Source organism: Heterodontus francisci, chromosome 35 (genome assembly GCF_036365525.1).
Source record: "Heterodontus francisci isolate sHetFra1 chromosome 35, sHetFra1.hap1, whole genome shotgun sequence".
Lineage (NCBI taxonomy): Eukaryota > Metazoa > Chordata > Chondrichthyes > Heterodontiformes > Heterodontidae > Heterodontus > Heterodontus francisci.
Genome location: NC_090405.1, coordinates 35,275,758 through 35,292,203, shown reverse-complemented (window position 1 = coordinate 35,292,203; position 16,446 = coordinate 35,275,758). Strand labels below are relative to the sequence as shown.

General features: G+C 42.0%; 1 protein-coding gene across 1 annotated transcript in view; it reads right to left on the bottom strand.

Moving 5' to 3' along the window:
• The window catches only part of LOC137350605 (fibrillin-1-like), a 670,523-nt gene that overhangs the window by 179,997 nt on the left and 474,080 nt on the right, over positions 1-16,446 (bottom strand). The window contains exons 27-31 of the mRNA XM_068015324.1: positions 14,955-15,080; positions 14,248-14,373; positions 9,005-9,127; positions 1,390-1,515; positions 1,045-1,170 (exon numbers count right to left, since the gene is read on the bottom strand). Of these exons, the coding sequence (XP_067871425.1) occupies positions 1,045-1,170; positions 1,390-1,515; positions 9,005-9,127; positions 14,248-14,373; positions 14,955-15,080 (627 nt within the window). The remainder of the gene's footprint in view (positions 1-1,044; positions 1,171-1,389; positions 1,516-9,004; positions 9,128-14,247; positions 14,374-14,954; positions 15,081-16,446) is intronic.

Here is a 16,446-nt window from a genome sequence, read left to right as displayed (position 1 = left end):
ATTGGCTTGCAAACTCTTAACACTGATGATTAGTTTCTGCGTGAGTTAAACATCTGACTGATCAAAAAATAATATTAAGCCCAAATTGCACCAATAAAATAATCAATACGCAGCTAGATCAAGGGTGAATCAACAGTCAGCATTTTGATACCTCCTGAAAGCAGTGACACTTAAACACAAATTCTAGTTGTCTCATGAGTGTCCATTTGCTTTGGAAAACTGTGCTTTTGGATTTCTGGCTGATAGAATATGATTGAAACTCAGTCAATTCCTGACAGATTATATAAAATATTCCCTTTTCAATAATTTCCATATTGCTATTGACCCTGGTACAGCTAAAATTACTTGAATTACATAAAAACCCATCAGATTAATACACGGTGAGTAGATATTAATAACAATGTTATGAAAATTAATCTACTTCCATAATAAATTAAATATTCAAAGATCAAAGTTAATACAAACTTTTCTCATGAATTCTTGTGTAATTTCATTGGGGAGGAATTTTGTGAAAGACTCCCACCATAAAAGTGTACAGATTGCTACCGTGGTCTGCCCTTTTATTAAATTGAGAGTAGGCACTGATGAATTTTACAGGACACATCAACTGTAACATAACCTGAAAGATGCTCTGTCTCTTTTCTCTTCATTGCGTCATGAAATACTTGTTACAAAGCCCAGATTTAGTGTTAAAATACCTGAGAAACAACAGCAATCACACATTGCATTGATTTTTTTTTGTTTTATTACAATTGTTTTTTCTTTACAAAGCATGGTATACAGTGTATAAGATATAGTATACATGAAAGATTGTGGAGGTGTGAGGGCTTTGCTAAATTACTTCAGTTGTAGTCGACTCGAGACTGATTCCGAAGGATGGAGAGCATTATTTTTGATATTTTTTAAAAGACTATACAAATGACTATGTTGGAATTTTTACAAAGCATACACTGGGATATTTGCAGTAACAATTATGCATTTAAATGCCAAATTTAAATGGGGGACAGTGCTCTGCATGTAAAAACGAGTGGAAGATTTATTTACCTGTACAACCAGTTGTCCCTTTCTTCACAGAATAGCCCAGTTCACAGTGACAAATGAATGATCCTTTAGTGTTCTCACAGGTGCCACTGAGACATATGTTTGGATTAAGTTCACATTCGTTGACATCTACAGATCAAAGTTAAAAATAAGTTACAGCATTCACACAGTTTCAGCAAATTGTGCAATCGTTAACTGTTTAGAGAGGTTCTATACGTCTCTGGCATGATGCTCTTCTAAATATTACACAATTCATGACATTACTTTCAATACATTCTCATGTACTCAGCTTAACACATAAGCAATAATTACTGGAACATTAGCAAGAAAACTACAACCGAGTCTAACCTAGACAGGTCCTCATATCCTCAGAAGCCATAAATCCATCATAGCATAGACATCGATATTCTCCAGGTACATTGGCGCACTGACCCCCATCACAAATCTCAGGATTATCCTCGCATTCATCAATATCTGAAGAATAAGAATAGTTTATATGGTCATTAAATTTTAATCTACATTACAATATACTGTCATGCAGGTCCCCACCTGCCAAGAATGAGGCACTTTGATTTTGTCATGTGAACATTGATTTTGAACTGTTGCTGGAGCAAGGAAATGACTTGTTGAACAGATCAGCTGTGGCTGGAAAAAAAACATTTGCACACTAACAGATGGTGCTTGTGTAAACAAAGAACCATTCCCTGACACATTCAACCCACAACGGATGTTGATCACCGGACAGTGAGGGGATGGGGAAGTGCATTCCAGGGCCTGCTGGGATGATGCAATCCACAGGGACCAGGACTGGTTGGACCAGCTGGTCACATGAATAACTGGCTGTTCCAGGGTTTTTTGAACTAGCCACAGAGAGTTTGAACTCAGAAAGACTGTTTGCGTCTGGACTGAGGAGATATCTCCTGTCTGCTCCCATCTCTTTCTCACGGAACTCCAAAAGACACATGAACCCCAAGAGAGAAAAGTCTCCTACAGCAAACAAGGTTCAAGAAGAATACTGGGCCCCAACAAAAAGCAGGATTTACCTACAATCAAGGACTCAATAGTGAACTCGAAGATCCGTAACAAAAACCCTCTTCAGAGATTGCCTCAAACTTTTCCACTTTATTTTTCTTTTGCTCTTTTCTGTCTCTATCTGCATGTGTGTATTGCGAATGCATGCTACCGTTGGCGCGCCGTGTATCCATAGGTGTTAACCGAATTAGAGTTTAAGTTTACTAAATTTCAACCTTTCTTCTTTAAACCTAAGAAAACCTGTTTGTGCTGGTTTCTTTGCCTTATAATTGGAAAGTGATGAACAAGGATTCACCAAGGGTGAGCTAAAAACATGGTGTTTTCAAAATTAAACCCTGTTACGGTAAAACCAGGTGAAGGTTGAGAGGGACCCCTACACCCCATTCTCACCTGGTTGTAACAATATACTGAAAGTATTATTTTGTAAAGCATGCTAATGGTGTTATTACTTAATACCCACTGACAATACTATCAGAGATGTCATGTTTCAGGTGAGATGTGAAATCGAGGCTACTATTACCTGTTCAGGAAGAATTTGCCAAGATCCCAAGGAACTATTTGAGAGCATCATTGGTTCTCCTTGTGCTCTGGCTAACATTTTTCTCTCAACTGACATCACCAAAAGTATGAAATGGTTTGAGACAATTCTCAGAGATATGATCAGCCACTATATAAATGCAAGTGCTATTAGATCTAATGCTCTGGGGACACAGGTTCCAATCCCACCACAGCAGATGGTGAAATTTGAATGCAATTAATAAATCTGGAATTAAAAGCTAATCTAATGGTGTCCATGAAACCATTGTCGATTGTTGCAAAAACCCATCTGGTTTACTAATGTCCTTTAGGCAGGGAAATCTGCTGTCCTTACCTGGTCTGGCCTACAGGTGACTCCAGGCCAACAGCAATGTGGTTGACTCTTAAATGCTCTCTGATATGGCCCAGCAAGCCACTCAGTTCAAGGGCAATTAGGGATGGACAATAAATGTTGGCCTAGCCAGTGCCGCTCACATCTCACAAACAAATACAAAAAAATCCTGATGTTCTCATTTAGTATATACCCATGAATGATGCAACAGCAATAAGAATAGCCCTTTCCAAACCTCCAGGTCCACAAAATTCAAACAGGGCAAAACAATGAAAAAGAAGTAGAAACGTAAATAGAAATGAGTAGTGTAGGCTTCAATAACTGGATTGCCAGGGTTTAGTAGCTCTAACTGGGCACTGGTTGTAGTTTTGACATCCCTATTTTAATTTAGTAGATACTTAATGTAACAACCACTGTGTTTCAGAAATAACTCACTGTGCACAGCACTCAGATGTTTCAGTGCCTTAATACGCTACATGATTTGAAACATGATTTGACCGAGTATGGCATCAAGGAGCCCTAGCAAAACTGAGGTCAATGGGAATCAGGGGGAAAACCCTCCGCTGGCTGGAGTCATACCTAGCGCAAATGAAGATGGTTGTGATTGTTGGAGGTCAATCATCTGAGCTCCAGGACATCACTGCAAGAGTTCCTCAGGGTAGTGTCCTAGGCCCAACCATCTTCAGCTGCTTCATCAATGACTTTCCTTCAATCATAAGTTCAGAAGTGGGGATGTTCGCTGATGATTGCACAATTTCAGCATCATTCGCGACTCCTCAGATACTGAAGCAGTCCGTGTAGAAATGCAGCAAGACCTGGACAATATCCAGGTTTGGGCTGATAAATGGCAAGTTCCAGGCAATGACCATCTCCAACAAGAGAGAATCTAACCATCTCCCCATGACATTCAACGGCATTACCATCGCTGAATCCGCCACTATCAACATCCTAGGGGCTACCATTGACCAGAAACTGAACTGGAGTAGCCATATAAATACTGTGGCTACAAGAGCAGGTCAGAGGCTGGGAATCCTGAGGCGAGTAACGCACCTCCTGACTCCCCAAAGCCTGTCCACCATCTACAAGGCACAAGTTAGAAGTGTGATGGAATACTCTCCACTTGCCTGGATGGGTGCAGCTCCAACAACACTCCAGAAGCCCGACACCATCCAGGACAAAGCAGCCTGCTTGATTGGCACCCCATCTACAAACATTCACTCTCTCCACCACCGATGCAGAGTGGCAGCAGTGTGTACCATCTACAAGATGCACTGCAGCAACGCACCAAGGCTCCTTAGACAGCACCTTCCAAACCCGCGACCTCTACCAACTAGCAGGACAAGGGCAGCAAACGCATGGGAACACCACCACCTGCAAGTTCCCCTCCAAGTCACACACCATCCTGACCTGGAACTATATCGCCATTCCTTCACTGTCGCTGGATAAAAATCCTGGAACTCCCTTCCTAACAGCACTGTGCCTGTACCTACCCCACATGGACTGCAGCGGTTCAAGAAGACAGCTCACCACCACCTTCTCAAGGGCAATTAGGGATGGGCCTGGCCAGCGACGCCCACATCCCATGAATGAATAAAAAAAACATAAAAACATAGAAAATAGGAGCAGGAGTAGGCCATTTGGCCCTGCTCTGCCATTCAAAAAAGATCATGCCTGATCGTCTAATTCAGTTACCTGTTCCTGCTTTCTCCCCATATCCCTTGATCCATTTAGCATTAAGAAATATATCTATCTCCTTCTTGAATATATTTAATGACTTGGTCTTCTGCGGTAGAGAATTCCATAGGTTCACGCCCCGAGAGAAGAAATTTCTCCTCATCTTGGTTCTAAATGGCATACCCCGTATCCTGTGACTCTGACCCCGGGTTCTGCACTCCCCAGCCATCGGGAACATCCTCCCTGCATCTAGCCTGTCTAGTCCTGTTAGAATTTTATAGGTTTCGATGAGATCCCCTCTCATTCTTCTAAACTCTAGTGAACGTAGGCCTAATCGACTCAACCTCTCCTCATACGTCAATCCTGCCATCCCAGGAATCAGCCTGGTAAACCTTCTTTGCACTCCCTCCATGGCAAGAACATCCTTCCTCAGATAGGGAGACCAAAACTGCACACAATACTCCACCTGTGTTCTCACCAAGGTCCTATATAACTGTAGTAAAACATCCTTGCTCCTGTACTCAAATCCTCTTGCAACGAAGGCCAACATACCATTTGCCTTCCTAACTACTTGCTGCACCTGAATGCTCGCTTTCCGCGACTGGTGTACAAGGACACCCAGGTCTTGTTGCTCCTCCTCCTTTCCCAATCTATCACCATTCAGATAATAATCTGTCTTTCTGTTTTTACAACCAAAGTGGATAACCTCACATTTATCCACGTTATACTGCATCTAACATGCATTTGCCCTCTCACCCAACTTGTCTAAATCACATCCTCCTCACAGCTCACATTTCCCCCCAGATTTGTATCGCCTGCAAACTTGGAAATGTTACATTTAGTTCCCTCACCCAAGTCATTAATATATATTGTGAATAGCTGGGGCCCAAGCACTGATCCCTGCGGTACCCCACTAGTTACTGCCTGCCATCCGGAAAAAGACCTGTTTATTCCTCCTCTCTGTTTCTTGTCTGTCAACCAATTCTCAATCCATGCCAGTATATTACCCCCAATCCCATGTGCTTTAATTTTGCACACTAACCTCTTATGTGGGACCTCATCAAAAGCCTTCTAAAAATCCAAATACACCACATCCACTGGTTCTCCCTTATCTATTCTACTGGAGTTTTTTGAGGATGTAACTAGTAGATTCGTTAAGCATGATTTCCCTTTCGTAAACCCATGCTGACTTTGTCCAATCCCGTTTATGCTTTCCAGGTGTTCAGCTATCACATCCTTTATAATGGACTCTAGCATTTTCCCCACAACTGATGTAAGGCTAACCGGTCTGTAATTCCCTGTTTTTTCTCTCCCTCCTTTTTTAAATAGTGGGGTTACATTTGCCACCCTCCAATCTGTAGGAACTGCTCCAGAGTCTATAGAATTTTGGAAGATGACCACAAATGCATCCACTATTTCCAGGGCTGCTTCCTTTAGTACTCTGAGATGTAGATTATCAGGCCCTGGGAATTTGTCAGCCTTTAACCCCATTAATTTCCCTAGCACTAGTTTTTTTTTACTAATACTGATTTCCTTCAGTTCCTCCCTCTCAGTAGACCCTTGGTTCTTTAACATTTCTGGGAGGTTATTTGTGTCCTCCTTTGTGAAGACAGAACCAAAGTATGTGTTTAATTGTTCTGCCATTTCTTTGTTCCCCATTATAATTTCCCCCATTTCTGACTGTAAGGGACCTACATTTGTCTTTACTAATCTTTTTCACTTCACATATTTATAGAAGCTTTTACAGTCAGTTTTTATGTTCCCCGCAAGTTTACTCTCATACTCTATTTCCCCCCGCTTAATCAACCTCTTTGACCTCTTTTGCTGAATTCTAAACTGCTCCCAATCCTCAGACTTGCTGCTTTTTCTGGCAATTTTATATGCTTCCTCTTTGGATCTAATACTATCCCTAATTTATTTTGTAAGCCGCAGTTGAGCCACCTTTCCAGTTTTATTTTTGCGCCAGACAGGAATGAATAATTGTTGTAATTCATGCACATGTTCTTTAAATATTATCCATTGCCTATCCACCGTCAACCCTTTTAGTAAAGTTCCCCAATCTACCATAGCCAACTTGCGCCTCATACCTTCGTAGTTTCCCTTATTTAGATTCAGGACCCTAATTTCGGATTCAACTACGTCACTCTCCATCTTAATGAAGAATTCTATCATGTTATGGTCACTCCTCCCCAAGCGACGCTGCACAACAAGATTGTTAATTAATCCTTTCTCATTGCACAATACCCAGACTAGGATAGCCTGTTCTCTAGTTGGTTCCTCCAAGTATTGGTCTAAAAACTGTCGTGTACACACTGCAGAAAATCCTCCTCCACAGTATTATTGCTAATTTGGTTTGACTAATCTCTATGTAGATTAAAGTCACCCATGATTACAGTTATACCCTTATTGCATGCGTCTCTAATTTCCTGTTTAATGCCATCCCTTACATCTCCACTACTGTTTGGGGGCCCATAGACAACCCCCACCAACGTTTTCTGCCCCTTGGTGTTTCTTAGCTCCACCCATACAGATTCCACATCATGATTTTCCGAGCCAATATCCTTCCTCACTATTGCACTGATTTCCTCCTTTACTAACAATGCTACCCCACCTCCTTTCCCTTTTTGCCTGTTCTTCCTAAATATTGAATACCCCTGGATGTTCATTTCCCATCCTTGGTCACCCTGCAGCCATGTCTCTGTAACCGCAACTATATCATAACTGTTTCTATCTATTTGCGCTGTTAATTCATATACCTTATTGCGAATGCTCCATGCATGAAGACACAATGCCTTTAGACTTGTATTTTTAACATTGTTAGTCATCTGAGCTTTATTTTGCACTATGGCCCCATTTGTTTCTCGCTCTTGTTTTCTCTGCCTTTCACTTTTGCATCTTACCTTTCTGTCATTCATTTCTATTATTTTTATTTCTAATTGAAGTATAAGGAAACATTTTTGCTGAATTTTATTTATTTTTTATTTTTATTTAGAGATACAGCACTGAAACAGGCCCTTCGGCCCACCGAGTCTACTGAATACAGACAGTAATATTTGCAAAAAAATCCAGAATATTCCTTAAATATTCTGGTGACCTACAACTCAGATCCAGCTTCCCAAATGTCTTGATTGGCAGTGGGAACACTTTTTTCCAACCGAGCTGTCACTCTTTATCTTTGATTACATCTGAGTAAAAGCAGCTGCGAGCACATATTACAATCATGGTTCTTCCCCTGCTTTACAGTCAAAGCACAATAACTGCTTGTCTTGGCATTGTTACCAGAAATGTTGAACAGAAGTGCTTGTCAGTAACTGGTATTTGAAGAAAGCCAAATTTATTCTTAATAAAGGAACGCATTTTCTGCTAAACTGATTCACAATCACTAACTGTTAGAAAATGAGACATCAGGTTTTCCAAAGGATCAGCTGGGCTATGTAAAGCTTGGTTTGAATTAGCTGCACCCATGGATCTGAGTCATTGCAGATTCACTCTGAGTCTGTGCTAAGGTACCTGATTTCAGTTGGGGTGGTGGTAAAGGGGTATTACAATTGGCTTCAGCAGCCATGAATTAGGAAACTGAAATTTGACTGGTGTTCCATCTCCTGATGGCTATTCAGTGGCCCCTGCTGGAATTGCATTTTGAGGATAGGGTTGAGTTTGGCTGTGATGCTCCTGTGATACTCAAAGATTGGGTCAAGTATCAGAGGGTGGTCATTGGCAAATATTTCAGCAAGTAGTCCACACCTTCAAGAAGGGAGAAGAAAAAATGCCAGAAAAATAAAAATCAGAGGTATCTGTACATTAATTACTTGCCTCAGTGAACTCTTATTAACATGTTATAGTTTTATGTTACAGTTATAGTTACACAGTATATCTGACCACAGACATTTTGTATGGAATGTCCTTGATATGACATCATAAAGCTGAGCTTTTAAGAACGGGAATGGGGTCAAATAGGCCACATGTACACTCATGATGCCACAGCCAGAGCTATTAACAAAAAATGTCAGTCTTTAACCATCAGTTTTAAAGGACAAACTATTAGCAAAGAATGACTGAGAGACAACAACCAGCATTCTGTTCTAGTTCAGTGGAATACATTTTTCTTTTAAACTAATTCCTATCAGACATATTAGATCTCTTACGATAATTGACTTTACAGGGGCACAACTGAATATGTAGATATAAGCAAGATAATCTCCAATTTCATCATTTTTTGAACAGTTGAAAGGCATACCAAAGATCAATTATAATATCGTTCAATAATATTTCAATGTGAGTTAGTGAATATTCTCAATAGATCAATGTATTTTGGAAAATAGATTACTCCTAAAACTACTTAACAGTCTGTATTTATACTGTAATGACATCTGCACAATTATGCCTTACCTGTACAAGATCTCTGGTCTGGAAGCAATGCATAGCCACTCCTACAGCTGCATTCGTAACTGCCTTCAGAATTTGTGCAGTAAGTCTCACATCCTCCGTTCACAATTGTGCATTCATCAATGTCTGCAACAGAAAGCAACTGGAGTATGAGATTTACAGTCGAGGATAAGTAATGATTAAATTTTCAAATCTGAATTGGGAGAATGAAATAATGTTTAAACTTGTAGCATGAGATCTGATAGCACCACTGACAAGGGGTTTGAAAGCAATGGTTTGCAATTCAGAAACAGCATGCTTAATGCCAAGGGCCTCCAGGTATTATTCATGTCAGCGTTAATTGTTCCAAGTTGGTATACTGGTGTACCCATTCCTTTGTTTATATTTTCTGATGAAGCAACAAAAATAAAATTTAAAACCATTAACTAGTACTCAAGGAGCAAAGTTATACAACACATTGATTTTTCTTGCTGAGTATTTCCAGCATTTCTTGTTCTAATTTCAATTTCCAGCATCCACAGTATTTTGCTTTTATATTATTGAATTTTCTAATAGTCAATTAGATTTTGAGTATGAGGTTGGTATGCATTTTAGAGTACATACTAACTTTAATGTTTTCCACCCTGTTCCCTAGGAAAAGAAACAAAACAAAAAGATTAATTTGATGGTTGTAATGCTTGCCGTTTGCATTGCCTTTTTTGTGTCTCTATGCACTGAATTTTCCAGAATTTGCTCAAACATGGACAGGGCAGGACTTTCACCAACCACATTGATACTGTAACTGCAACCCGGCTTTCTGCACCAGGGGTTACTGGGTTTGTAGTGGGCGCCAGGCAAGTTCTGGCCCTGCATAAATCAAGGCAGTGGCATATGGTGACTGCCACGACAGTATATGAAGAGTTGGAATGGAACATTAAAGGGGCCACAAGACTGGATCAGTTCATTTACTGACAGTCTCGACTAAGATTGAAGTCTTCAGAGGGCAGGAAATGGAGGGAGAGCTGGCATCTAAGTCCTATTCCTTCATCTGCGCAATATGGGCTATCCCATTCCTACCTCAAAGCTGAATGATTTGGTTCACCTGGTGGTTCCAGAAGTGGTGGAAACAGAGACAGATAGGAGGGAAATAGTCGGGTATCTGGGCTTTGCTCTCCTTCCTTTCTCCATTGGTATTTGCACGCAGTAAGCAGGCAAAGAGTGACCAGCAATGATCCCAGCAAGAAGAATATTCAAATAACAGTGTGAGGCAGCGAAGTTTTCACTGCTGAAATTTGTCCTGCTTCCACTACCAGGTGAAAATACACCCCTGTGTGTGACCTTGCTCATCATATTGTTAAAACTGGAAATCCTTGAAACTGTGGTTGTCACATAACTAAATCAATTAAAAATTAGCTGAAAATCTCCATCAAATACTATTACAAGAGTAATCCATCAACTGATTGTGGATCAAAAACAAGAAATGCTGGAATCACTCAGCAGGTCTGGCAGCATCTGTGGAAAGAGAAGCAGAGTTAACGTTTTGGGTCAGTGACCCTTCTTCGGAAGAAGGGTCACTGACCCGAAACGTTAACTCTGCTTCTCTTTCCACAGATGCTGCCAGACCTGCTGAGTGATTCCAGCATTTCTTGTTTTTGTTTCAGATTTCCAGTATCCGCAGTATTTTGCTTTTATTTAACTGATTGTGGATATCTGGCAGTGCCACTCCAATTCCGCTATTAAAATAATTATAAAACTATTAAATAACTCAGTAATATGGAATATCTCAATCACCTGATTAGTTTCCCCTCATCCACTGCTTACTAATGCCATCCAGGATGCTATATGGGATGTTAAAGTCCAATTATGCAGTCCCCATGCAAAGGTATTGATGCTATTCAGGTGCTCTGTGCACTTGCACATAAACTAACTTATCCTGTCCGATAACTCAACGCTAGTTAATTTGAATGTGCTTTCTGGCTCTCACAACACAGTTCTCAAATTTTAGTTTCCAGCAGCTGGTGCAGGGCTACTGGCTGATAATTGAGCATACATGCTATTTTTCTGGCAAAGGAGGGCATGAGGTGGGGACCGGCAAGGAAAGTATGCGAACTTCTAACAAGGCCTGTCCTTCAGCACTCATTCCAACAAATGCTGTGCTCCTGGAGCACTGCTCAGCTGCTCCAGTACTATACGGGGAGCTATTACTGCAAGTGTGTTGATGCTTTGTTACCTAAAAGAGAAACCCTTTAGAAATAAAATCTCACATTATAAACTTCTGATTACCGCTTTTTTAAGGTTTTTTTTTCCCAGCCACGGTACTAAAACAGCCCTTATCAAAGGAACAAATGATATCCTATGATGGTGACCATGGTAAACTAACCCTCCTCATTCACCTCAACCAATGTGCAGCCTTCAACAGTTGACCCCACCATCCACTTCCTTCAATGCCTCCACTCCATCGTCAAGCTGGGTGGAAGTGCCCTTGCCTGGTTCAATTCTTTTCATTGAATTGCAGCTAGAAAATCACTTGTAATGGCTTCTCTTCCCACTCCTGCGCTGTTACCTCTGGAGCTCCCCAAGGATCTATTCTTGGCCCTCTACTAGTTTGCATCTACATGCTGTCCCATGGTGACATCGGGCTGAATTTTGTTGCACTTCCATGGTTGGTAGGGTGGGTGGGGGGGCGGGGGGGGGGGGGGGGTGGGGTGGATGGGGTGGCACAAAGATCTGAGCGGCAGCAGCCTGCCACGGAGCCCGACGGCGGAATTGCCAGGCCTGATCTTCCTGTCAGCGGCAAGGCTCTGTGGCGGCCCCCTCACTGCTCGGCGACAGGACCCAACTTTAAATATTGAAATAAAGGTCATGAATACATTTACATACCATTCCCTGCAATCTTACCGGCTGTCTGGGATCTTCCTTGCGATGGGCGGCACTCAAGGCTTCACTTTCCCATCCAGGGAAAGCTGGCACCACTGAGGTGGGGAAGAGGGGAAACTTAGGATTCTTAGTGTACTGGGGAGGTGGGGGGGGGGGGGGGGGAAATAGGGTTAGCTCTGAATTTCTAGTGTGGGTGGGGGGGAAGGGATGACCTCTGCACTTTGTGCAGTTGCGGGGGGTGGGGAGGGGGAGAGGGGTCAACTCGGCAATTTAAGTTTTTGTTGGGGGGGGGGGGGGGAAACGGGGCGACCATTTATTTGCAGTGTAATGGCAGGGAGTGGGGAATGGGTCAGACATTTATTTTCAGCATAGTGAGGGGGTACGGCGTGCAAATTTGTAGTGTCTGCGCAGGTCTGGCAGCCCTTTAAAAATGGCACCAGCGCCTGCACAAAGCCAGATGACGCTGTTCACGGATTCGCTGAGGCCATCCCCTCTACGTGATTAGTGGGGCCGGCCCACCCTGCAGAAATGAGCTGCCATGTACTAGATGACAGTGGCGTGACGGCGCGTGGCCTGTGCGTGCGGACTACCATTTCTTTCGCTTACCGCCGCTCCTGGCAGCAGGAAAAGACAATTCAGCCTGTCATCTGAAAACATGAGGTTCAACAATAACTTACATTTATATAGCGCCTTTATTGTAATAAAACATCGAAAGGCGCTTCACTGGAGCATTATAAAACAAAATATGATGTCAAGCCACATCAGGAGATATTAGGTCAGATGACCAAAAGCTTGGTCATAGAGGTAGGTCTTTAAGGAGGAAAGCGAGTTAGAGAGGTGGAGAGATGTAGGGAGGGAATTCCAGAACTTAGGGCCTAGGCAACTGAAGGCGCAGCCACCAATGGTGGAGTGATTAAAGTTGGGGATGCTCAAGAGGCTAGAATTAGAGGAACACAGATATCTTAGAGGGTTGTGAGGTTGAAGGAGATTACAGAGATGGGGGTGGGGGGAGGCCATGGAGGGATTTGAAAATAGGGATAAGAATTGACTGGGAGCCACTGTAGGTTAGTGAGCACATAGGGGAATGGGACGGCGCAAGTTAAGACATGGGCAGTAGAGTTCCATACATACGCTGTTGACATTCAGCCCTCTTAACCTCTCTTGACACCTCCACCATCTTTGATTTGTCACATTGTTTGTCTGACATCCAGATGAGCAGATGTGGATGAGCAGAAATTTTCTCCAACTAATTATTAGAAAGACTAAAGCCACTGTCATTGGTGCCTATCACAAAATCCCTTTCCTTGACCACCACTTCCATCCTTCTCCCTGGCAACTATCTTAATCTGAGCCAGACTGTTCGTAACATTGGTTGGACTCTGAGATGAGCTTCCAACCGCATATCCACTCCATCACAAAGACCCCGCCCACTTCCACCTTCGTAACATTGTTCAACTCTAACCCTGCCTCAGCTCATCTGCTGCTGAAACCTTCAAACATATTTTTGTTACCTCTAGACTTGTCTACACCAATACTCTCCTCGCTGTCCTCCCACCTTCCACCCTGCATAAACTTGTGATTGTACAAAATTCTGCTGCCCCGATCTTAACTTGCACCAAGCCTCAATGACCCATAATTCCTGTGTTTGAAGTCCTACACTGTCTCCTGGCCTGACAATGCCTCAATTTTAAAATCCTTGTCCTTGTTTTCAAATCCTTCCAGGGCATCATCCCTCCATGTCTCTGTAACCTTCTCTAGCGCTACAAGCCTTCGAGATTTCTAAACTCCTCCAATTTGGAATCTTGTGCATCCTCGATTTTAATTGCTCCACCATTGGCAGCCGTGCTTTCAGCCTCCTTGGCCCTAAGCTCTGGAATTCCCTCTCTTTTCTCATTTAAGATGCTCCTTAAAACCTACCTCTTTGCCAAGCTTTTGGTCATCTGTCCTGATATCGTCTTCTGTGGTTTGGTGTCAAATTTCTTTTTATTGATAAGACTCTTGTTAAGTGCCTTGGGACGCTTTGCTACATTAAAGGCATTACATAAATGCAAGTTACTGTTTTCTCCCTTTGCTGAACCTCCCTGCCCCCTTACGCATGCAATCATGAAGCTGAAAACCTAGTACTGACAATACTGATGTTGGATAGCTGCCAGGATGTATGCTCATCTGTGAAGGTTATCCATCTAATTTTGTTTTTTCCTAATCGTTGGAAGGGGTGTTTATCCTCTGCTAAGCACTTTACACTGGTGTGCTCTTTAATTTTGTGGGGAGTAGGGGAGCAAATCACTGTTCCACCAATGAGCAATGCCGCACGTTGATGCTCCAATGGACCAAACCCCACCAAAAGTGAACTCTCGTAACTTAGGAGAGTAAGTTTAAAGAGTACTTACCAACACAACCTTGTCTGTCTGGTGTTGCTTGGTATCCAGTATTACAGGCACATTGGTACCGTCCAATCATGTTGACACAGCGACCATTCTTACAAAGGTTGTCACTTAACTCACACTCATTAATATCTATAAAAATGTTTGAAATATTTAAATTAGACAATAAGTAAAAAAAAAAAGACATTGCATTCTGGTCTGAGGATAACTTAGGTTCATTAATGTAACTCTTTTGCATTTTTGGAAATGGAAGGGGTGACTAGGTCTGATTACTAGCTCCAATAAGGTAAAAGGTAAACTGCCAAGGGCAAAATGGGGAGTACCGTATATGCTGTTGGTACTTACATTTATAAAGTGAAACAAATGCCAGACTCCTGATCACTAACTCTAGAAAGACAGGACTGTCTGAACTTAGTCCACAGGTTGGGGCACACAAACACTGTACACTCAAAGCTATTGAAAAAAGTTGTCCTCCTGCATTGTAAACAAACAGATAAACTTTGCCAAATGCTTCATCATTAAGTCACTGCCCCTGTTTTCACCAAATCACCAACAGTAAGCATTTACTATTGTTTTCTCTTGCTCAAATCAGTGCTGAAAACTTAAGTCACTCTATTTCCAAATATGCAGAACTGTGTGCTTTAGTGAGCTGAAATTATCCTGCAAAAACACACCTTGGATTAGAGCTCTCTTAATCATTCACTGCAGCTTACCTATACATGATGTTCCATCCGCAGATACTTCATGGCCATGAGGACAGGCACACTGGAAGCTTCCATCTGTATTCTCACACGTACCACCACGACACAGAAGAGGATTTCGTTCACATTCATTGATGTCTGAGATTACAGAAGATATTTTTGAGGTTTACAACATACAAGGATTGAGTACAAGACTGTAAATCACAAACTGTATGTATAGCACAAGTGAATTCTCAAATATTCCTGCATGTGCATACATTTGAGTTACATTCTGTGTAAGATCCTACACCAGCTATAACCTCCAGTGTGTGTTTCTGGGAAAGACATGTAACTTAGATGCCATTACACAAATGTTCAGATAAATTCCTCCCTGTGACATGAGCTTTTCTTTCAAAGCGATTACCATGGTAAATGTCCTGACTTTGACACATTTCCAAGGATACAATGGGGCGGCGCAGTGGTTAGCACCGCAGCCTCACAGCTCCAGTGACCTGGGTTCGGTTCTAGGTACAGCCTGTGCGGAGTTTGCAAGTTCTCCCTGTGACTGCGTGGGTTTCTGCTGGGTGCTCCGGTTTCCTCCCACAGCCAAAGACTTGCAGGTTGATAGGTAAATTGGCCATTGTAAATTGCCCCTAGTGTAGTTAGGTGGTAGGAGAATTGAGGGAATGTGGGGATATAAGGGAATATGGGATAAATGCAGGACTAGTATAAATGGGTGGTTGTTGGTCGGCACAGACTCGGTGGGCTGAAGGGCCTGTTTCAGTGCTATATCTCTCTATGACCTTATCGGTGTCAAGTCGCACCAGCATATGACCCTGATAGCTCAGTGTTTTCAGGGAAGCAATGGGGTTATTTGAAAATTGAGGCAGACAAAACCATCATGATATTTTCAGCAACTTTCTTCAAAAATGCAGTAAAGATGGAAGCCTGGGAGGCTAACCAGCTGCTATAAGATTTTGTAAAAAAATCTGCTACATAATATAATTTTAAAAAAAATTACTGATGATTCCATTGTTTTGGACAAGTAATTAGTAAGTCTATTATCTATTGCATTTACTTTAAATCTGTGTTTTGAAGTGGTGATTTCAGTTTTTTTAAACTAAATATATAAAGTATCAGTGTCAACATATTTATTGAGGACACCTAGTTCTCACTCTCCACCACTAGTAACGCCAAAGCTGTTGCTACCCTTTTCACTCAGTCTGTCACTAAATTCTAGAAGTAAAAATTTCCATCAGCTCAAGTCTGGTAAAACTGATGGCATCATCGTGACTCCTTCCACCACTTATGTGCTTTGTGCCCCAACTCCATTACTCTCCCCAGCTGTCTTTTTGGACTAAAACCAATCGTGCATGCTCTTAGGGTCTTACACTGCTAACTCTACCCTGCTGCTACTCAAAAGCTTATCCATGACATCCTTAACAGGGATTGGTTCTCAAAAGCTTCCTCAGTGGCCTTCTGTTGTCCATGGCCAAAATCTATTGGTTTCCCGTGCTTCAGCAAA